The 24,113-nt window shown below is 40.6% G+C and overlaps 2 protein-coding genes across 2 annotated transcripts in view; one reads left to right on the top strand and one right to left on the bottom strand.

Moving 5' to 3' along the window:
• LOC122885826 (protein starmaker-like) overlaps positions 1-16,075 on the top strand; it is a 44,942-nt gene extending 28,867 nt beyond the window's left edge. Inside the window, exon 10 of the mRNA XM_044217512.1 lies at positions 8,889-16,075. The gene's annotated coding sequence lies outside the window, so the exon portion shown is untranslated. The remainder of the gene's footprint in view (positions 1-8,888) is intronic.
• Positions 15,258-24,113, bottom strand: part of LOC122885827 (anosmin-1) — a 39,623-nt gene continuing 30,767 nt past the window's right edge. Inside the window, exons 9-14 of the mRNA XM_044217514.1 lie at positions 23,339-23,485; positions 20,828-20,916; positions 19,541-19,712; positions 18,591-18,811; positions 17,763-17,904; positions 15,258-16,464 (exon numbers count right to left, since the gene is read on the bottom strand). Coding sequence (XP_044073449.1) covers positions 16,406-16,464; positions 17,763-17,904; positions 18,591-18,811; positions 19,541-19,712; positions 20,828-20,916; positions 23,339-23,485 — 830 coding nt within the window. The 3' untranslated portion in view covers positions 15,258-16,405. The remainder of the gene's footprint in view (positions 16,465-17,762; positions 17,905-18,590; positions 18,812-19,540; positions 19,713-20,827; positions 20,917-23,338; positions 23,486-24,113) is intronic.

The following is a 24,113-nucleotide window of genomic DNA, read 5'->3' as shown; positions in this document are numbered from 1 at the left end:
TTATTTCCTCATTGTAACATAATTCATAAACGCTGTACTGACTAGGATGTAATGATTAGATAAACACTTTGATGGTTTGCTTTTGTTTTGAAATATGGATCTATTATAAATGGGCTCCTGACAAACAAACACATGCCTGGCTTCCCCCAGACGTCCTCAGAGGCTCACAAAGCTTAGACAGAAACAATGCCACAGCAGTCATGAAAGGGAATAGCAAATCCTCTGCATGTCATGTGCTCTCACTATATCCATCAGCTTGAAAGGGCTGCTTTAAAATGGATGGACAAAATATACATATCCCTGGATTTGACATGGAATTATTTGAACCTCCGCTGGGGCATAAATCCACCCTATCCTAATCCTGTGGTAACATGTAAACAGTCTACTGCTTGCATGACATAACTCATACCCACTGAAGTATTTTTCAGCGTCTTTCTCGTCTTACAACATGTCATGCTTTTAAAATCTACTTCCACCTAATTCCAATGTTAAGTCATTAGATTGTGGTTTTCTTCCTAACATGCTACGGTGCTGTCCTGCTGTCTCACAGGGGTGGTGCTAGAGGGGTGCCAAGGGGTGGCACCGCCCTGCCATCAGAAATCTGATTGACCCCCCATGGTGCCCCCCTACCAAAGTCAGAAGGTGATAGGTAGTTGGCTTATTAGTTTCATGGATGGATGACTGAATGGGCCTACTGGGTACAGGACCAGGGCCCTTGGACCAGAACATCTGTATGAAGTGACTGTTAACAATACTTGTTGGAAAGTCAATCAAATGACTACAAAGAAACGTAAAACCACCACAAAGAAACAAAAAAGAAAACAACTAAAGAGATGCAAAATTACAATGAAACTATTAATAATGTACAATGTATTATTGCCAAGAACCTTTAGGCTTTAGATTTCAGTCTTCACACATTTTTACTAATTTTACAAATGTGCCCCCCCTTCTTTAAAATTGGGCCCCTGTCCGGCTCCTCCATTCAAAAGTTTCTAAACCCGCCCCTGGTCTCTCACAAAAACGTGTTCACTGCTGCTTTGAGAGGTGATTGCATGCTGCGTGGTGTCCAGACTCCTTGGCCCCGACCTTGGCTCCATTCATTTGAATCAGAAAGAGCTTTTCACTGGATGGTGCTGTAGTCACAGAGGAGCTGGACTCTCTTTCCTTGGACTTTACAATAACTCTGTGCCAAGGGACAAATATTCTTTTTTACTGCAAACCTTATATAAGCTTGTGCTAGGATAAATGATTTTCTTGCAAAAGTGAACGTATGCCTGACTTTTATGATTTGATCTGAAGCACATGTGTAGAACACCTATGATTATAACGACGTAGCTGTAAAGTGAAACAATGCGCGATGGTTTTTTGTGTGGTCACAGATAGATATGTCATATTTTCAATGACTTACTGAATCAATTTTGCATTCAGCTCTGTTGACTTTCAAACGCCTCGATCTCCATGATAAATTCACAACAGAAAGGGTCTCTGTCGTTTAAAAAATGACAAAAGCACAATGTCACTTCAGGCATGCCCTTTTGCGAGAGTCCAAGGCTCAGATCAGCTGCATTGTATGCTTCTTCCTCAGTATATAGTGCAGGCGTCATAGCACAGGCCCCTCTGCCCTCATAAACACATCCAGAAGGGAGTGATTATTTCTCAAGATGTGGAGATGGGGGACTTGCCAGTTCATGCCTCTTTATGAGTGTTTTGGCATGACGGCCTGTTCCGCTTCACAATGCTTTTGTTCCTCTTGTTAGAAGAGATGCTTAACCCAACCACCCTGTGAGCCATGTGTCTCTGTCACCTTGAGCTCAGCAATGGGGCTGAGAGAAACAGCACTGTGGGTTTCTGTGTTTGTGTCTCCCTCTAATGAAATGTATCAAGTGTCCCCAAATTAGTAACAGTGTTGCAGGTCATAAAATATGGCATCTCCTTTAATCCACAGTGACACAACCATGCCCGCATTCTCTCATGTTGCAACATCAGGAATGCATTTTCATCTAATATGGGGCTTCTTAGCCATGTTCATGCATTTTTGAGGAGACCAATTTGTCCCCAGATTGTGAAATTTGAAGATGTAATAAATCAGGACATTTAGCAGGGATATTATGAGTGGTTGAAGTGTGGGCTTTGGAAAAGGATAAAAAAAGATATGTGCTCAGTCATAAGAACGATTTTTATTTTTCCTTTCTTGGATAGGACCTCTGAATAAATGCCATGAAGCAAGTTTGTCATTAAAAAGGCACAGATAAGCTTTGATGAGTCAGTTCTTAAAGCTGAACTATGTCTTACTTCATCTTCTTCCCTTCAGATCTGCATTTAGTGATACAATCTAATTATCCTAATGCTTCCTACCCAACCCAAGAAAAAATCTTTTTATGATGCATTATTTCTGATTGTTCCTCCATACCCACACCTCCGATTCAAATTGTATACCAGTGGAGGAAAAATGGAAATTTGAACAGCTGCAATTGCATGACAACTGGGGAAAAACTCCATCTGCTGATGAAGATCATACGATATGACTGAAAGCTCCAAAATAGCTATTAAATGGACCTTGTGGTGATTCTTTTTTCAAAATCTACCTAATTACAAAATAACATCAGGGATTTTCTATTTTCCATTCATAAAATTCAAGAAAAACAGACAGTATAACATACAGTATAAAAAAAACATATAAGAAATCCATCAAATTGTATTTGTTTAAAGTAGCCCAGTGTTTATTTCAATCTGTGTGTCTGCTTTACTCACTATACTGTAGTATAGACTCTACTGTGTCTCTCTGGAGTCAACAAGACTGAATAATGAAATCATCACTACTCCTCAAAGAGCAACTCATCTCCTGAATACCTATCATTTTAATTATATTGTAGAAATACTACTGGCTCTTTTCCCAGACCTATACGTACAGAATCAGTCACACAAGATCGGGCTTGGCAAATGTTTATTTTCCCAAATACTAAATGGGACCCTGGGGATATTATGCTTCATTCCACTTTGTTTCTCACTTCAAAGGCACTGCTGGGAATCAACTGACATATTTCACTGAGCTTACTTGTCCTATGAACAACTACTACACAATAAAGGATATTTTTCAGGGTATCACTGGATAATTTCAAATTTTTAAAAAAGTGCTCTCTATCAAAATGAATAGAACAAATCCACACACGCAACAAGCAATAAAAACATAATTTCTGATTCTACTTAGGGATCTTTATTTCCCATGGCCAAGCATTATCCCTTAGCATCAACATCAGGAAGGAATGTGCTGGCTTCATACCTACAGACTTCATAAATTAAAATGTGTAGAGAAATTACACACAATGGCAAAAAATAGATGACAGAAATGTGAGCTGTGTATTTAGCAGCATGCTGTTTGACTCTCTGGCTCTGTAACAGAGCTTTTATTATTGTGCTGCTTCCCGGTACTCCTCAAACAAACTCTCACACTCGCTTAATTAAACCCTCGATTGAAAATGTGTTTGTGGAAAGAAAGGAGATATTTTCCGTGCAGAAAACACTTTTGCAGACAATTCATAGCCCTTTGTTTTCCCAAAGAGGGCTGCACTCACTCCAACCCAGATTGTGTCTGTGTTTGTTGGCTTATAAGTGGGTGAATTTATTTCCAACAGGCTTTTTTTTTTCTCTTTTCAGTGTCATGCAAGGCTGTGGTGGATTTTTACACTGCTGTTAGCTGACAGTCAAACAGAGACCCAGGTCATATGAGCAATTAAAATACTCAAGGCATCCAGGATTCCATACCTGACATTGTGGTGGGATTTTATGACACTAATGAGGCATCTTTCTTACTCCGGTCAGGAGGTGTTTCCTTGGAAAATGCTGCATTCTTGGTTTGTTGGCAGCTCTCACCACCTCTAATGATTCATGTCTTCAAAATGGTTGTTTTTGAGAGCTAGGGTGAAGTTTGTAATTTTACCTTGGAATGTTTGCTTGGGATGAAAAGATAGGGTGTTTGCTAATTAACTACCTTGAACTAGCACCTTATTTTGCACAACACTGGCTGGACATTACTGTCTGATGTCTTTTAAAATGACTCCTGTCTTCTTTCTAGCAGGCTATTTAGTTTACATTTAGCTTTCAAGCGGCTGTTAATGGTTTGTATGTCATCACATGCTAATGCAGACTAAAAGAATTGTTTAAAGCCACTTGGTATGAAGTTGAAAGGCATTCCTCCTGTATCATCATGCAGAGGCTTTGTTCCAAGAGCGAAAAGCCACAGGCTAAATCACGAATAATGCTGCTTTCTTGCACATGTTTCATGGTTTGGGATAATTTTGGCACAGCAGGCTGGGGAGTCCACGACATTCTGTGATGTTGTAGCGACAGGCCTGTTGTGATTGACACATTTCAAGTGGGATTTGGTGGGATTGAAAGACCATGAGTGCATTAGGAGTGGAGACATGGCGCCAAAGGCAACACCTGTAATATGAGTTGCATGTTTCAAACAAAGTTGCATTACAGTCACTTTCAATCTGCGCTCTGCAAGAAAAAGCATAGCGGCCAGTTAAATCCAGAGAAATACAAATCTAGTTTCTGCTTTCCCATGCCTTGACACTCTGTCATTCATGTTTCTGGTGATCTTTATTTACCAAAAGAGTAAGATGATGGGAAATTTGTCTTTTCAATCCATGCATTTAGGCTTCAGAGGCCAAATAAGCTCCATTAGGTGGAGCCCAGTGGAGAGGAGAGCAGGAATGCAGGAGGGATGGTAGCTCTGAGAGTGTATTTACTGTAATGAGAAGCAGACAGGAGGAACTCTGAGCTGCTATTGTTGTGCACAGGTTTGCTTTGGATTCCTGTATCACCCCTGCAGGCTCCAGACCCATGAATATTTAAATAGGAAAGGGACTTCCTCTAAACATCAATCAAAACCCTATCTATTCAATTACTGGCCTCAGATCTGAGATGTTCTACCAACAGCAGCTTCTGATGAGAAGGAATTTTGCCTGTGGTAGTGCCCGTGAACATACCAGCCATGTGGACAATGAGTTAATTAAAAACAGCCCCTCAATAGCTGGCAGACCTTCAAGAGAGGAAAGTCACTTGATATTTATTCAGTGACACTGCACTTGGAAGAAATTCATAAGAAGTTTTAGTCAATTGAAAGAGAGTCCGAATATAGCAGAAAAATCACTGTAAAGAAATATAATCCCCTTTTCTGTACCCGGTATGAAAGCTTAACTCAATTCAATATTTTCTCATAAAGTATGGTGAATAGACTCAAATTCAAAGGCACTTTCTCTCTCTCTCTCTGAACACATTTCATCCTTGATAAATGCCAGAGGCTAACACTATTTCTTTTGTATGAAAAGAGCAAGCGAAAGCAATAGAGAGCGAGTGTGTGGGTGAGTGTGCGAGAGTGGGAGGAGTGGACTGAGATGGGATCAGATACACAAACAGTAATGTTAAAAAAGAGAGAGAGAACAAGAGCAATGAGAAAGAAAAACAACAGCTTTGGACACCTGTTCAAAGATGTTCTACCAGGCTCTTGCCATGAGAAAAAGATGACTGCACTGGCAGAGGATCAGTTGATTGGAGGTGTGTCATTTAGCAGCTCCAACATCTCTGTCAGTGAGTGATTGTACACAACAGTCCCGTGATCTTTTTTAACCACAACAACAACACGACTCAGCCTGCAGAGAAGCTGTGCTTGACACAAACCTATCCTCTGCTAACAAGAGCCAGACACATCAGCCAGTGCTATTCTTGGCAGTCAGCACTGGTCGTCTATGACAGATCGTGCAGCGAGACCAGAGGACTACTAGAGGGATTTTACAGCAACCACTACAGTGGTTAGTTAATATAATGTTTGCTTTTTGTATTATCTTTGCATATTGTGGCTTCCTGTTCTTGATTCGGTCACACTAATTGAGTTAATCAAGGATCAGAGTGTTGTGCCCTGTAGTAAATGGTTGATTTAGTCTTATGAACATAAGAAAACCATAGAGGAATTTATTGAAACACAGCAAGTGGATGGATGACTAGTGAGAGTGCTGAAACACTGCATTAATTAATTAACACTGTGCTTAAAGGAATGTGCTTATTCGCTTTCATGCAGAGAGTTAGATGAGAGGAATCGATACACTCATGTGTCTGTGCGCTAAATATGAAGCTACAGCCAGGAGATGGTTACCTTAGCACAAAAACTGAAAGCAGGGAGAAACAGCTAGCCTGGCTCTGTCCAAAAGGTAACAAAATCTGCCTACAAGCACCTCTAAAGCTTACAAATTAACATGTTATATCTCATTTGTTTAATCCCTACAAAAACGTCAAGTTGTGGTCTTACGGGGGGATTATATGTCAGACTATTTCTTGGACGAAATAGTCTTGTTTCCAGTTTTTATGCTCAGCTAATTGGCTGCTTGCTCGAGCTTCAAATTTAGCATACAGTTATGAGTGTGGTATCAATCTTCTCTTCTCAACTCTTGACAAGAAAGCGAATAAGCGTATTTCACAAAGCCAGAGTTTCACAAAATAAGCATAGTTCACAGGTGAATGTGGTTTTTCCACAATACTATTCAAAATGTTTTATCACCAGAATAATGCTATTAAATATATAGTGTATTAGTGTGATCGGAGCTTAACCGATGGACACTATGATCTAAAATTCTGAAGTTTCTTTATCACTTCATGGCATTGTTTTTACCACATATATGGGTATGACCCATTCATGATCAAACATTAGGTTGACTTTGTTTGAAACAAAGAGTAATACGTTTGCTTTTACGCAAGATTAATTGAAACACAATCCAGAAAGCCACTAAAAAGATGATGGTGAAATATTGTCAGAGCTGAAAAGAATCTGCAACGCATTAAGAGCCTTGCTTGGAGGAGCAGATGAAAGGCGCTGCCCTTATATTAAAAGAACTGCTGGGGAGGTGAAGGATTCTCCTCAGGAGAAATCAAAAACACTCTTTTCCCACCGGCGCACTGACAGTAACTCACCGGGCTGTCAATCCATTTTAATCAAATTACCATGATGTTTCAAACAGTCTATTTTAAAACTGGAATGACATAAGTCTGAGAGATTGCTAGTTTCACATTATGAAAGCTGTTTCCAATCAGATGTGCACAATATTTCATTGTCTTTGGGGCTTTGCTTTAAAGAACTGTGAATATGAGAAGAGATGAGCACAGAGATGAGTTGAGGGGGATCTTTGGCAACATCATATAGTCACAGACATGAGAAAAGAGAGGTCTGGGAGACATGGCACAAATTATATGAAGCAGTAAATTGTTTCTGAACTGAAAAGAGGAAAATGTTTGTTTGTTTAGCACATTTGAATCTTACAGGAACTTGAGGTGCTCCACTCCAGCTAAATGACTGCTAATGTTTCACAAGAGTCTCTTGTGTATGGTAATGAAACATCATGCGATTAAAAAACCCAAAATATGTTGCTGCAGTCAGTATAGAGGATTGGGGAGTGAACTGGGTCTGGAAAATAAGGTCTAGGTTTCTGTCATAAGTGATGAAAAGCAGATTGTCCTCAAAAAAGTATCAGATAAGTAGCTGATAATGTCATTTATCCCAAAGGTGGGACGTGGTTAACAGCCACTTAAACATCAAAGCGTGGAAAAAGAGAGATCATCCCTCGTTTAGCTGCACTGTGCAAACCTTCCAAACATGTATACCATATGTGTGTTTCTCCTCTCGAGTGTCATAAACGTGTTACAGGCTGCGCGGGCACAGTGGCCTGTCCTGACACTGAATCACAGGATTCCCTCAGCTCACCTAAATCTTGGGTCCACTCAACACCTCAACACAAACGGAACTGTTTATGTTGCAAACAGGCTTGAAAAAGCATACTCGTAATGGTGCATTTAGACAAGGGATTTATGATCAAGATGTTACTGTTTCATTTTATATTGTTGACCCACCCACTCTCTCAAGATATTAACACCTAATACCCACCGCAGATATCCCTATCATCCCTTAAATAATCTGTAATTTTGGTGAAATGGAACACAAATGCTTCAGTGGTGTGACTAAGATATATATACCATCATGTTCTGCTTACCATCGTCCTCACCCTCTGAGACAAACAAGTCCAGGCAGTGCCTCGAAGCATGCTGAGGCACAGGAAATGGTCAGCTATCACTGAGGTCATAAATTGAAGTCATGGAAGTATTAGATGTTGCTTGTACTGTGCGTTTTTTGGTGATAAGGCATGGGCTACTTTTTTAATGGTTTTGAATGGCTTAATGGCTGTTCATGGTTCATTCATTCATTTAATAATTTTGCTTTATAGATCAGCAATAACACATTAATAAGAACACCAGAGTTGAAGGCTTGTTAGAAAGCTGTTAACCTTTATGAATGTTGTAGTAACATAACTGTAGACTTAATGGCTTATTGGTTAGTAAGTACTGAAGAGTTATTCCACTACAACAGTCCAACAAGTCTCAGGGTCTTCTTTTGTTCTTTTTTTTTTAAATTATGTTTTCGGGTCTCGGATAGACAACAGCATCCAGCCAGAAGCAAACAGGAGACTCTGCAGTTCATAGTTGGTGCCTCAACCTCTAGGCTATCAGGGCGCCCTTGTGGTCTTCTTGATGAATTAAAGAACTAGTTAAAGACAAAGCAAGTTATGCTGTTGGATGATATAAACAAGCCCACAGGGGGTTTTCCACAGTTTGTTTTTACAAATGGTTACTCACTCATCCATTCATTAATGATTTATTAACCCTTAATAAAGCCATAAGTTACAACTTTTATAAACCCCTTATAAGTGATGCCTTATTAGAAAATGGTACCAATTTTTTAACACGCAAACACTGTATATGAAATCAAAACAGCATGAATGATAACTTTGTGAAAAGCATGACCTAGAGCCATCATTCACAGTTTTGTTTTGAATTCTTTATAGGGCATTACTGACCACAGCCAAAGTATCAAGTCCACCAGGTTGAACAGCTGTCAGCGTGGCTGGCATATGGCAAGTGACGCCGACGACCAGAGAGGGAGAGCGGTTGACTTTCACCAGCCAGGCCCTCTGTTTGACATCGTGTTATTTTAATAAGAGCCAGCTGTCCGCAACATCAGCATTCAACTTCATACCAGCATAAAAAAAACACATGAAAGTTAGTGCTTTAAACATGTCCAGATTCCTTTGTACGCCACGGGCAGAACTAGCCTGCTCGTCAGTATTACAATCAATGGTGCCTGTGATCATCAAGGGTGGAAATGAGCTCTTAGCCTTGGAGCACACACACACACTGAGAGAGAGAGAGAGAGGCAGGACGAAATACTGCACATTCATTATATAAACACTGCGGTTTGCTGAGCCATGTGCCGGCTTTGTTTTTAATGCATTTAGATCAACGTCTTCATACAAAACAAAAACAAAAAAACATATTATCCTGGTGCTAATATATTTGTGGAGTCAATTACTGTGCCATGTTTTCAGGGGGCCTGTAAAAGCTTTTGCCTCTGTAGCCAGTGATTGCACATATAAGCTGCTCTTTTACAGTGTAATCAATTTCATGCTCCCTTTTCAGTTCATGCCTCATTTTGATTTTCTCAGGACAACAAATGGATTTAACAGACATTTTGAAAAATATCCCAGTGTCTTTATTGTGAGCAATAATTACCTCTGTTGCCATATTTCTATATGTAAACAAACAGGTACATTTACTATTTTGGGTATGAACCAGATGTTAATCCATAGCAGTCCTTCCATATGAAGAGAGCAGATATACAGTACATATGGTTTGACTGTTTAAAATATAGTCGTTGCCAATCTGGAACAATCATGATGAAGACGATGAGCAGATTTTCCTTAGAGAAATCTCTGAATTAAAATGTGCAACTGTGTTTGAGTTCAAGTAAGAATTAGATTTTTTGTTTATTGTAAAAACAGCAAAATAAAGTGCATGGATTTTAATCTCTAAACAGCCCTCAGAACACATTTTTCACAGCTCTTTTTTCTGTCATGCAAATTAATTTCGACTTGCTGAGGAAGCAGAGGCGCTTAAGCTTTGTGTTTACACATCAAATTATGCCTGTCATAACTTCCTCTTTTACTGTAACTGCCACTTTGGATGGCAGATGTATCATCTTATTAACACCTTTGAATTAGTGCAGAGTTGGAGATGTGTTTACAGTCTCTGATTCTGCATCCGCCTTGTGGAGTCTTTAGCGGCAGGCCAACAGGAGAAGTGGAAGAAGCTCTGTTCTCCCCTGACAATATCTATTTCAACATCCTCTGTGTGGATTCCATCTGAACTCAACCCCTGACCCTTCCCCTTGTCCCCGAGCCTGGTCTTGCCCTCGCACTGCCGTCCATCCTCCTGGGTACATGCTGACCTTTGCTTCGCCTCTGAGGCCCGATTACAGACCCTGCACACTGACTTCACAGGAGAAAAGAACAGAAGACGGAAAGTTGCCCCTCATCACTAGTCACGCCTGGGGGGTGTATTGTAAAGTGAAAAGCAGAAACCAACCAGTGATCCCAATTTAAAAGTGTCAGCTGTTGTATTTTGAGTTATTACCTATACATTGTATCATTAGGAGCACATTTTGCTTCTATACAATCTCATGTAACACTGGATTGACCACAGTGAATAGATGATACCAAACTTCCTAACTTCATAAATTAGGAGTGGGTCACTTGGGTCAACATGTGTTTATTCTCAGTGAGGAGCATTAAGGGGATTAACACTAATCAGAGGGGATTATAAGGAGCTATAACCCAGCTGGATGGTACTTTCCTGCCTGATCTCTTCTCTTTGTGCGCCTGTGGAGAAGGATGTTTGGTTTGGAAAGAGGGATCTGGATAACGATTCCTCTGGTGACATTTTCTTTGTAAACACAAACATACTAGACTCTCTCTTACCTTTGACCCAAAAAATGTCAAGTCATTTGAACAGAGTGCATTTCAATTCGGGATAAGGGAAAATGTATGTGAAATGTGTCATATCGTAGGTTAATTGATTGTAAGGATCAGCTTGTGACTGGTGGGAATAATTGTCATTAGATAGCAGTCATTAGATAAATGGTTTCCTACACTGAGCAACCAGTTTATTGGGTAAATCTCTACACTCCAAAACAATAGCTCTGCTATAAATCCTCTGTTTGTGAAGCTCAAATGTTCAGATTTGATGACACTGTTTCAGAGAGGTGTTGATTCAACTGTATGGTCATTTTTGAGGCTGTAGTTAGCGTTGTTGTTGTTGTATCATATTATAGTCAGGGGTGGAAAGGAACTTTGTACATTTAAGCACTGTACTTAAGTACAGTTTTGAGGTACTTTTATCTGAATATTTCCATTTTAAGCCACTTTATACTTCTACTCCACTACATTTCATTTGGAAATACAGTACTTTTTACATTTATCTGACAGCTTACACTCGTTAGTTACTTTGCAGATTAAAACTTTCTATGCAAAACATTTGATCAGTTTCAGAAAAAGAATCAGAATCACAAAAACTTCATTGATCCCAGAGGGGAAACTCTTTAAAAGTGGAGATGCCAGGGATAAAACCCAGGGACTCACACATGTAAACCATGCACTCTCTCATGCACAAACAATACAAAATAACACAATATGAAGTATTCTTATAGACCAAAAGACCCAGCAGTATGCATTTAAAATGAGTTCAAATAATAATAATATATATAATAGAATAATCAGCTGCAATAATATTAATGCAATAATGCATCATAAATAAAACTATGAAATTCATTCTGCCTTATAGGTACTTACTTTTCATACTTTAAGTACATTTGGCTGATTTTGCTGATTCTGTGCTTTTACCTGAGTAGAATTTTGAATGCATGACTTTTACTTGGAAGAGAGTGTTCTTACAAGGTGTTGATACTTTTACTTTAAAGAATCACACTACATCTTCCCCCATTGATTATACTGAGAGGTGATTTAATATTGTGCCTCCCACAACACATTTCTCTATAATAGTCCAATATATATCCACCACAACTGCCAAAAAATTACCATAGAGCTGAATCAACAGCTCTCTGACACAGTGTCAACAAAAACGAACGTTATGAGATTGGACTGGATTGGAGATTATTGGAGAGCTGTTGCATTGGACTGCATTTGATTGCACAGGTGTACCTTATAAGCTGGTAACTTTGTTTATATGAAAGAATTTTGTTGTGGTATTATTATAGCAGCTCAGCGGCTGACTTGTATAACCCAAGATGGCACATCTTCCATTTCTTCCAAAATATACATGATAGAAAGCTTTTCCAGGCACAGAGTCTAGAAATCAAGTTCCCTGTGGAGCCACAGAGGCAAAGGAAATTGTTGCTAAAATGAAAGACAGAGAAAACAAACACATTATCGGTCTGTCTTTGGACGTGGCAATGTTTTCACTTCAATAACCTGGTAGTACTGCTTTTTAATCGCAGCACACACATGTGCTTATCAAGCATTTCACTTTTTCAACCTTTAAAGAACAGGAGAAGGATACCAAGCTTGTCAACAGCGTTGTAGCTCCAGTGCTTGTATAATGTGTGGCATGCATGTTCTCAGGTCTGTCCATGTGTTCTGGTCTTCATTAGACTTAGACTGAACATCTTTGCGGCCTGACAGAGAGATCCTTTCATGTGTCCCCACTCACCAGAGCCTAAGCAGAAACATGCCCACTGCCCAGGGCAAGGTCAGATTTCTCACCATACCACAGCATTAAAGCAACATTGCCTTTCCTAATGGAGGGGGGAAACACTGGTTATTTTTCATCAATCTCACAGACAATATATTCCATCTCATCATATTTAAGGAGTACCAGCGCAAATTGATGTAGTCCATGTGGTAGTAATCTGGAGCAAATGCCTGGCTCTGCTCGATGATCTCACTGACCTGAAACTCACATGAGAGTTAAATTTGCTTTCAAATCGTTCAGGTTCCGATCGGTGTCATCTGAAAAGGGAAAGCAAAGACCATCCATTTAATTTTTTGCCTCATTCTTCAAAGTCATGCTCGGATTGTATGTATCATCAAAACTTAAATTCCACCCATCCTTGAAGGAGTAATGTTACAGTTGCTCTGTCAACTATTGTAGGATGACCCATAAAAGTGGCTTAAATTTGATAAATAGTGATGCATGGCTCATTGCAATGTTAATCTGCAGAACGGGTGCTAAGGGGTCAGAGGAAATGTGGGAGAAACAGCCATCTTTGTTGCACTCCTCTGAATGGACTCACTGTTATTCTCAATTCTAATAAAATGAGGGCTAATGTCAACCAGAAGACGTGTAAATATTTAACTGACCACGATTATTCAAAGAGCCAAATGAATAATACTGTTTTCAGAAATATGTGTTTCAATTTGAAAGCAATATCCCCTGCCTGGTTTTCACAATAGGGATGTAATGTCATGCAAAGTGAATAAGCCCTCACTGGCCTTGTACCATCAGAAACAAAGCTTTTGTACTGACGACTGGCCTATTATTTAGTTGTTGCATTTTTTCCTTTCTTTTATGTCCTTGGAGACTTGGACGTCTTGCAGCATGCCTCAAAAGAGGCTAGAGGCCCTTTTGTTTTGAGGTTTTCACACTTGAGGGCCATGGTATTTGGTGTGTGTAGAGAGGGACTGTGACAGCCTGAAAGGGAGAGGGGCTGGGCTGGCTCACACAGAAAGGAGCCTTGGCTAAACACTGGCCCGGCTCTTAGAAAAGAGAGAGGGATTAGCGTGCACAGACCAAGAGGAACTAATCTCCTGTGACATAATAGAACTGTACATAAACAACATCCCTGAGAAGTGAGTGGCGAAGCATTGACTGACTGAAGAGGCTGAGTGTGTGAAAACAAGGGCTCGGAATTATTTGAGAACAGACTTCAATTCTTAACATCTGGACAGCAAAGTCTCCTCACAGACATACACTTATAAAAACGTGCACACACACACAAATATGCAAACGCTGCACCCATTTCATACAGACACATTTCTAATTTAACACTGACATATTTGCAGTTCTGAATTGACACTGATTAACCGGAAACAGGAAACTATACCTTTGCTAGTGGCACACTGGAATAATATCTGTCTATTTGGGGACACTCATTTTCCTTAAGTGCATCAAAGGTAAGGCAAATTAGAATTGCAATCTAAAACAAGAGCATGGCTCAGGGAAGTAAAGCAAAATTAAAATGCATCAATCTGAGGCTGGAAAGGAAACTGCACCAATTGGAAAAGTTAAGAACAATTGAAATTGATCAACAGTTACTGTTTTTTATTAATTTTTCCTCTCTACGTAACATTTCTGTTGACTGAATTCATTTTACAGTTACATTTGTGATGATTTTTGGAAACATCAGAATGTATCTGATTGACCTGAATTGAATTTTGGACAGAATGCATGCTTTATTAATTTTTCAATCCAATCACTGATGGATTCCCTGTGTGTTGTCATTATGTCAAGTCAATGTCTTTTGAGGTCCAAAATGCCAGGTCTGGATGTCAAGCATAATGAAGGCAGATGCAGTGGTTTGAATGCTCTGATGAGCTAGTTGGGGAGAAGTGAATGAGGATACTGGTGTTCATTAGTGCAGTGCAAGACTGAATGTGCAAATGAATGCACTTCTTGTAAGTCAATTTGGCCAAAAGCATCTGTAAAATGAACTTTAAAGTGATGACAATCACCACAAATCATACAGTATATCTCTGGTGTAAATAAACCTCTATATCACTGAAATTATTAAGGAGAATGTAATGCATGTCAACTTGCCTGTATGATAAAATATATAAAAGGTATGCACTATTAACATTAGTCTGCATGCACTCCTTTGAGGATTACTGTATGCGTGCTAAAAAGGCTTTCATCCGACATACAGAAATAGCTCAGTTTGCGATTTTAAACACAAAAATCATGCACTCCACACATGTAGGCTCAACTCTCACAGTGTCACTCTTAGCTTTATTTTCTTGTAAACATTTCCACTTTTCATTTTATGAGGGTGAAAGGCTGCTGAGCAGAGGAGGGATTTAATGCTTTTCAAACACACGAGTGCTCTGAGAAGCTGAGCATTATGTTGAGGGGTGCCTGACCCCAGCAATGGTAAATTTGCTAGGGCTATTGAGCTAGATGACCTGTTTATTTGGACTTGCAGAGCGTATGTCTCAGGCTCCTGGACCGATCAGTGAATATGCTGTACACAGAGTCTGCCATGATGGGTTTTACAGCCAAAATAAGCAACAGTAACTGCCAAAAACTGGGAGGAGAAGCATGTCTATTTACCTCTCACAGCAGCTTCAATTAGACAAACAGCAAAGGGAACGGGTTAAGGATTATTTTATTACTTAGCATTTTGTACAGTTTCTACCATGGAAAAATAACATGTAACATAAGACTGTATTTACAATTCCATTTTTACAAAATGTCTTTACAAGATTATTTGACGGTTCAAAAACTTGAGACTAGAACACACAAAACATACACATTCACACACATCCAAACCAAACTTTGTAATACACACATAAATAAATATAGACATTCACTGACTGTTCCACGACAAATATTTCTACAGCCAAGAACATGTACAATTCATCATTTCCACACAAGTTATAATTTCATTAATAAACATTACATATTACTCCCAATATATTTCATTGTTAATCTGTTAATGAAATATTGCTAACATACTGAAAAGAGGTAACACAGACATTATTTCATGCCAACAGAATGCTAACAGTTGTCATGCAAAACCATTACAAGCTTTCAATTTGAAGCAAGTAATTCATTTACAGTTCAAAAATCAAATGTACTACATGCAACATACTATGTGAAATATTCTGGGTTAGACAACAATGACTTTAGTTACATTATCCATCAGTACTGATCGTATGCCTAAGCGCCTCTTTAATGGGTAACAAAATAAATAGATGAATTTCTACGTTTCTTTCTTCATGAATTGTTTTACAGTTTCCTACCATCCATGTTCAACCATCTTCAGTCAAGTTGCCAAAGTAATTATTTTTCTTTAAACCATGAACTAATTGCTTGTCATTAATCAACTGATCAAATCCCATTGAAATTTTGTTAATATGTTGTTGCTGTGTACAATGACAGCAATTTTAGGGGTTCCTGGGTCTTACTTTTACCTGGAATTTAACCTCCTGATGAGTTGGGGATGTGTTGGGGAGCTGTGTACTAACCAACGCAGAATATGAGACCTTGCAGTATAAATTTCACTGTACAGACCAACCCATCTAGTGACATGTATCAGTCAAGAGAGACGGGTTAAGAAGGAATAGCTGATGTGTTGTGGAGCCTGGAGAAGATGGACCCATATTTCACGAGGAGGGGGGTCAGTTCATGGTCTGGTGCACTGTGTTTCTGTTTGGTTCCACACATTCCTTCCCTGACAGACAGGAGCAGAGAGCCACTAGTACTTCTCCCTATTGGGTTTGCCTCAACTTGCAGTTCAGTGTCTCTCTACTGATGGCTTCTGGTGGTGAGAGTGGTGCTGCCGGAGTCTGGGTCCTAGAAAACACACATCATCAGAGATCTGTCAGATATCACTTCAAAGATTCAGAAGTATTACTTGACTATTTTTTCATACAGTATAAATGTGCTTGTTTGCTACCTTTTGTTGCTGATACGTAGTGTTTAACCTCTCCTTTTGGTGAGCTAAACGCCCAGTGTTAAGTGCCTTTTCCTTAAAATTATGCTGCCAAACAAAGTAATGTGGCAGAGGCACAACATCTTTTCTTAAAACTACAGATTTTTTTGCAACTTGGGGGCAGCGGAAACAAGCTGTAAACACAACACTGACATATTATCACCTTATAAAGTTGATATGGCGAACTTGTTAGCAAACAGTTGCTTATTTATACATCCAGCAGATACAAAGCAACATTAGCATTTATTTAGAGTCGTGTTTTTGCAAATCTGATGAATGTAAAATCAATATCCACACTTTTAGGTTTGTTTTGCTCCCCATCAATTCATGTGAGAAATATCTGACTCTTTAGCTGCAAATTCTCCACTATGTTCACTAGCTAGCCGTTTAGTTCTTGGCAGGCAGCGTACGTAAAACCGCTGCCTGTTGCATCTGGAAATGATGCTCGAGTGGGCCCGGAAACCAAAACATTGAGCTGAAAGACGCCAAAACGCTCTGTAGAGCTGAGGGGAACTGCAGTAATTCTCTCTGGTTTCCCCCTTTCACATACAAGAAGGCATGTGATGCATTGTTGATATTAAAATATATATTGATCAAACCTAAAGGAATAGTTTGATATTTTGGGAACTACACTTATTTGCTTTCTGGTGAATTATCTCCCTAATCAATACGAAGTACAAAAACGACAGTGCAACGTTTTATGCGGGGTTATGTGCCGGTCTACTATTTCTGGCTTTGAGCAGTTGCCAAGCAACATGTTAATTAGTGAGCTTTAGGGGTTTTATTGGATTTTGTTACTGCTGGACAGAGCCAAGCTCGCTGTTTCCCCTTTGTTTCTAGTCTTTATGCTAAACTAACCGGTTTATGGATGTAGCCTTATATTTATTGCACAGAAGTGAGCGAGGTATTGATCTTCTAACTCTTGCCAGAAAGCAAATAAACAAATTAACTAAAATGTCAAACTACAGCTTTAAGGATAAATGAAAGATCTACAGTATGCTGTTAGCACTGCGCAGTAGCAGCCACCAAACAAAACAATAATCCAGACACAAACTTCAACAGATTATTTTAGCAGATAATCACTTAAAATCAGCTAATTGAGGTACAAACTCCTCGGATTGTTTGACATAGCAACAGCTGACAGGGACTTAGTACTTACGGTGTTGAATGACTGGTAATATGTTCGGGGTCTGGAAGGTCTTGACAGTGGCGGGACCTTCTCCTCCAGTTGTTATGACCTGCACCTCCAGTCTGTAGTAGGTGGATGGCCGCAGGTTGGACACTACAAGCAAGTTATGATCCTGCCGAGTGAGGGAGGAGAGCAGCAGAAGACATGCAATCAGTTGAAATACAACAGAACGTGCCTTTGAATTTGACAGGACTTGAATTTGAATGGGCTGTCAAACAGGGGAGTATCAGCTTCATAGCTGTCTTTGCACAAGCCACAGACAAAAACAAAGACTTTGTTTCATAAGGCTTGTCTCTCGATTTTGCTGCCAGCTTGATAAAGTGTGAGGTGGGTGGTTTTATTTATAGACGAGCTCCAGAGGCTGGGGGATGCAGATAGGCGGAACGTGTTGTTGATGGAGCAGATTATGTCAAAGAGTAGTTTTTTCAGAGCTCTCAGGGAGGATGAAAGAGGAAGACATGAAGGCAGATGAAAAGGTAGAGGAGGAGAACTTCCAGCAGGACACAACACTTCCTCAGATCTATCCCTGTGTCTGTCTGCACACCACCACTTATCACAAGATTCATGCAAAGAGGTCACAACAGTGTTATCCTCAAATCACCCTCACCTCTGACAGAAAATGATGGAACATACTTTCCTACTGCAAGGGACAATTTACTGACAATAAATGACAGAGCATGGTCCCTGTCGTATATGGAAACATATTCAATCTGAAGCATTTGACAACAGCCTTTACTCTATGGCTATTATGGGAGTTAGAATAGAAAAACAATCCTGTTTTAACAAAAATAGACTTACTGGAGGCAGGATCTGGGACTGGGAGATGATGCTGTTGGGCAGGCTGTTTTGCCGGCTTTCAGTGGTGATCTCAGCCCAGGTGACCTGGAAGCCTGTGATTCGCTGATGGGGAGCCACCCTGGATACACGCCACAGGAAGTTGCCAGTGATGTTTCCCTCAATGATGGAGAAAGAGGCCGTCAAGTTCTCTGGCTTAGCCAAAACCTTTGGAAGCCCTGGAGCTGTTAGGAGAAAGTCAGGGTCAGGGTCTCAGTCAGGGTGTTGATATTCAAGGAACAGTTCGACATTTTGGGGAATACTCTTATTCACTTTATTGCAGAGAGTAAGATGAGAAGATACTACTCACATGTCTTAACTGTGCTTAACTTAGCACAAAGTGTAAACAGGGGGAAACAGCTAGCCTGGCTCTGTCCAAAGGACAGCCTTTGTGCTAAGCTAAGCTAACCGGCTGGTGACGGTAGCTTAATATTTAAGAGGTCAAAACTCCAGCACCACTTGTAGTATATAGAACAACTTTAATGTTAGACCAACGCGTTTTGGCTTGTGGCCTTCATCAGAGTCATCATGGAACACATTACAAACAACATTTAAATAGGGTAGGTGTGGAGCAGAAAAAACTATTCAAAAGGGTAAAAAAAGTACAAAAGACAACCAATCCTATACATCCACACGTATCAGCCAATGGGGCACCTACAAAGGTGGGTTGGGTATATGGTCATGTGGCTACAGGCCAATTGTAGTCCCTGACTGGCAGAGAGGTAGCTTCATATTTACTATACAGACATGACTTGGCAAAATAGCGAATAAGTGTATTTCCCAAAATGTCAAACTATTCCTTTAAGAGCGTATAGATTTTATCCCTCATCATGATTATAATATGCTGCTAATACAGTGTCTGATTACTGTGTCCACACTACTACAGATCGATTTCAGAACAGCTGAATACTCACCTCCCTCCCCAGGGCAGGGGATGTGTTTGTGAGTCTTGCTCCGGATGGTAGCACAGGATGGGGTGAGGAAGGTGGTGCTCTCGTCCTTGGAGCGTCTCTTGGACTTCAGCATGTGAACGGTGACTTTGTACTTGCAGGAGAACAGCAGGCCTGAGAGGTTGATGTAGTTCTCCTGAGCCAAGAAACACATTATTCAGCCCTTATGACTTTGACATGTCACCCAGGTCAGGTCCCATGGAGCTTCAGAGATAATTAAATACACAGCACCAGGGCAGATCCCATTCCCACTCAGGCCTCAGGAACATGCCCCACATTACAGGACCACTTTGAACACTCACATGGTAGGGGTTAGACCAATATTCTTCTATTCAACTTACAATATAAATGATTTTTTATAGCTTCCACATGTAGCATAAACACAAGAAGAACTTAATTAAGAAGCAGCAGCAAAGTGAATTCATGTCTGATTTGAAAAGAGAAAGGCCTGTAAATCCATGTTAATGAATTCTGTGCAGCAGTCTTACACTTACTCATTTCAAACTTTAATCATCTATTGATCTTAACAGAAAACGCTTTTCTCATCTCTTTTCGAGGAAACAAAAAAAAAATCCTGCTGACTAGTGGATTTAGATCTTGCATTTGTAATAAAGAGATTCTACATTAAAAAGACAGTCCCTTGAGAGAGAGTGTGTGTATATTCTCTCTGATATGAAACAGCTTTGATTAAAAGTGAATGAGGCGCTGTACTCACATAAAAGCAAAAGCCTGGAATCCTTCCGAGTGATCTATAGAAAATGGATGTATACTTCCTAGCAACCAGAGTGCTGGTCCCCAAAGAATGTGTTGATTGCCAGGTCTCTGCCATCCTATATCAGCCTGAGACCCAACAGTTAAACCCCACCCCCAGACTCTCCCAATCCCTACACAAACCCTACTGCACCCTAAAAGAAAGCCCCACGCAGAAGCATGGCTGGGGCCATTGGAGGTGAATGATTCCCCATTCCGGGAAACATTGTTTAAGTAAATGTGTTTTATTGGCCAACACACCACATACCTGACCACACGACTGACTCATAATATTCAAAACAACAGCCAGTGATTTGCCCAGTGCAAATCCAACACAACAGGGCTTCGGGCTCACTCAGTGGAGTTGTTTTCTTTAGCGTGGCTGTCCTTTCTAAGCATTAGACAAAAGGTTAGGAGCGTGCTTTGCATAGCACAGAGCTGCTGATCAAGCCATAGCTCTGTGCACTGCAGTCTGTGATCAGACCCTTGCTGGTAACTAACCTGTGCAACCGATTTCTCTGGTCCTCGGGTCTCGTTGTGGCTGCAGTACTCCGGCATCCACTGGACATGGTAGCGACTCACGGTGGGGTCTGAAGCAAAGGGAGGATGAGAAGATGAGAGAATGACACATCACACAACAAAGACACAACTCAGTATTCAGATCATTTACTTTTTTACATTATATACATGTTTTATATACTGGTGGGTTGGGTAGATGAAATGAGCCAACAGTATATTAAGTAGTTAGAATAATAACTGTATTGATAAGAACATCATAGGTTTTGTACGCGAAATCTTAATCTGCAGTTACGTTGGTTTAATCCCTGAGCTCCTCCTCCACATGTTAAAGTTTTCTTTAGCAAGACACTGAACTCCAAACTGCTTTCAACATATGTGTATGCATTGGACAAAGGCATGAAATGAATAAATTAGTCAAATAAATGTAGTCGAGTAAGAAGAATAACACTTCTGCCCCTCTACCTCTGAAATGTAGTGGGGTTAAAGTATAAAGTAACCTTAGATATCTTAAAACTGTACTGTACTTAAGTAAATGTACTTAGTAATGTTACACCACTGCACCCACAGAACATCAATCAGATGTCAAAAGACAATCTGACGGGCTGAAATGATTAACTGATGAGTATCTCACAAATTACAACACTTCCTATCTGAGATCTGATATCACTATTTCCATTATTGATGATTGCGATAACTTATGTCTTTGAAAATAAAACAAGAAACTTGAAAGCACTTCCTTCTTTATCTTTGCATTAGTTTATTAACATGATTTCCCTGTTTCCTAAACCTTTCCCTTTGTTCGTTGAGGGCTCAATTCTCAACCTAAACTTTTCTGCTTCAACTTCACGGATTTGCATTCTCAAGGCTGCCAGGAGTAGCAGCCTTGGTCACGCCGGGGCACGCTAGCTCTCTCAGCTGCTGAATTCAGCAGCAACGTTCGCTTCATTACTGTACAGTTGCTCCTCCTGAGCTCATCAGCAGTGTTTATCTGCCCATCACCCTCATCTTATGTTACTAGATTTATTATTCATTCAACTGTGTCGCTTGGATATGTGAAATACTTCTCAATTAATAATTGAGTTATGCTATGTTCGCCCCTGGGCGGGGGCCTGGGTTGTGGTGGGGAGATAAAAGGGGTCCTTTGAAGGCTTAGACACAGATCTGGCACTTGGAGCCCCTGAGCTCTTTGGAAGCAGAAGAGAGGAATTACAGGGAACCAGGAAATCAGGAAAAAATAAACAAGATATGCTTAGCCTGGTCTGACGGACAGGGGAAGTGGTATGTAAAACAAGAAGTGGGACATGGAAATCAGGCAGAGAACAGAACCTCAGCAGTGTTCGATAAATCATGACTGGAAGCGAGCCTCAGATGTGCCGCCACCGCCGGACTGCTGTGTATTGTCTGGGTGTTGGGCAGACGGCGATATATTATCTGAGCTGGTGTACAGTAAGGTTCTCTATCGTCTCCTGGACACAACCCAGAGACTGGACTGCTTTGGATCACAGAGACAATGAGTGAAAGTTAAATCATGGTTCAGTTAACCTGTCCCTTTCCTCTGTCACACAAACCAGATGTCCAGAGACTCCAACTCTCCAGGCCATCTGTATGTCTGTATGTTTACAGTAGTGGAACCCAGGTTGTCAGAGTCAAAGCCAGGGTCATCCCTCAGACTAATGAGCTGCAGTGGCACACACACACACTGCAGACCAGCCCTGCAAACAAGAGACAGAAAAAGAAGCTGGACCAGGATTAACTCTGCTCTGCAACACTGTGATTCCCCAGCCATTCTTGATCCCCGTCAGCATCACTCAGCTCTCTGAGTCCAGGCCAACCTCGCTAACAGCTCTGGGCCAACTCTATCTTCCCCTTCTCTCTCTCTCACTCTGATTCAGCAGTTGGTGTCTCACCAGGCCTCTCCTTCAGCCAGGGTTTGCATTCTTGACTCTAAGATGTGGAGTTTGGCTTAGGCGATGACATATATTAGTAACATAACATAGACCAGTGAATGGGACTTGACAGGTTACCCTGAGAGCATGGCTTTCAAGGTTTCCATATTTCCACTCTGGTATTAACAGAAGGGATGGGGAATGGACGCCGCTGGGATAGGCATTTCTATAGGCTTTAACCCCTTGCTGCAACCCACGGCTGTTTCTGTTCCCTATCACATCAGGTCAATAAAGCCCATCGCACGGCTGAGCTCTGCCTGTTTATTGTTCCTTACTAAACGGTGGCTCCACTCTGCCAATCCATGTAAAGGTTTACACCAATTTGCCCAGCACACACATTACTCAGCTCTCACAAAGACACATTGTTTCATTTATTTCTTTTACACCATACAATACCACGTTTATAAGGAATCTTTAATCGTTTGAGTAACTGAGAATCAGTCATAACAGTTTATTATGGTGTACATGAGTCATTGTGATTGATGGGCATAATGGGGTGCTAATTATATTCTAACAAAGCTATAAATCAATACAGTAGAGTGCATACCTCCCCGGTTCTTCCAGTAGACACGGACCTGCAGCTGGCCATCCTGGTAGAAGGGCGTGCCTACCTCTAGAGGGCCAGAGGGGCGTTTGGCCATGGTCGAACCAAGAGGGGATATCTCCTCCTTCTTTGACTTGAGTACTGATTTTACTGGAAAGAGAAAGGAAAAATGTTTGCTGCTGTAGCTAAAACAGTGACTGTGTTGTGGCAAACTCTCCAGCATGGTAACAGAAACACACAATTATTTCTTTGTAAGATCACAATAGTTACAACACGTTCTTTATGCATGAATGTGGTGCAACACGATTGGTACACACAGTGCTAACACTGCCAAGGTTAGAGGTTCAATTCCCTCTAGAGCCACACATGTTTAAAATGTACACACTCATAGCACTGAGGCTCGAGTCTGTGCTTCCTAAACACACAGGAGCTCTGAATGAATGCAGATGTGCTCTCAGCGTACCTTGGCCATTCCTGCTTTTTGCAATTCTCATGATTGTTTGCCTGAAGACTCTCAGTAATTTAGGTAAATTCAACTCAAAAACAACAAATTCAACAAGGAAAACAAACAAACAAAAAGAAAAACTGGATTCTGCTAGGTTGGTTCAGCCAACCCCATATGGATCTGCTGCAATCACAAAACTGCAGCTCGATCCAGGTTTTTGTTTGATTTCAGGTAGTGCATGACACTGCATGTGACTTTTAATTGCACCTACCATGCCTATTTGGTTGCCACATAACCTCGGCTGCGTCAGTTTCTGAGTGGACCCTTAACCAT

Source organism: Siniperca chuatsi, linkage group LG12 (genome assembly GCF_020085105.1).
Source record: "Siniperca chuatsi isolate FFG_IHB_CAS linkage group LG12, ASM2008510v1, whole genome shotgun sequence".
NCBI lineage: Eukaryota > Metazoa > Chordata > Actinopteri > Centrarchiformes > Sinipercidae > Siniperca > Siniperca chuatsi.
The sequence above is the reverse complement of the archived record's forward strand: the minus strand, read 5'-3'. Positions and strand labels throughout refer to the sequence as shown.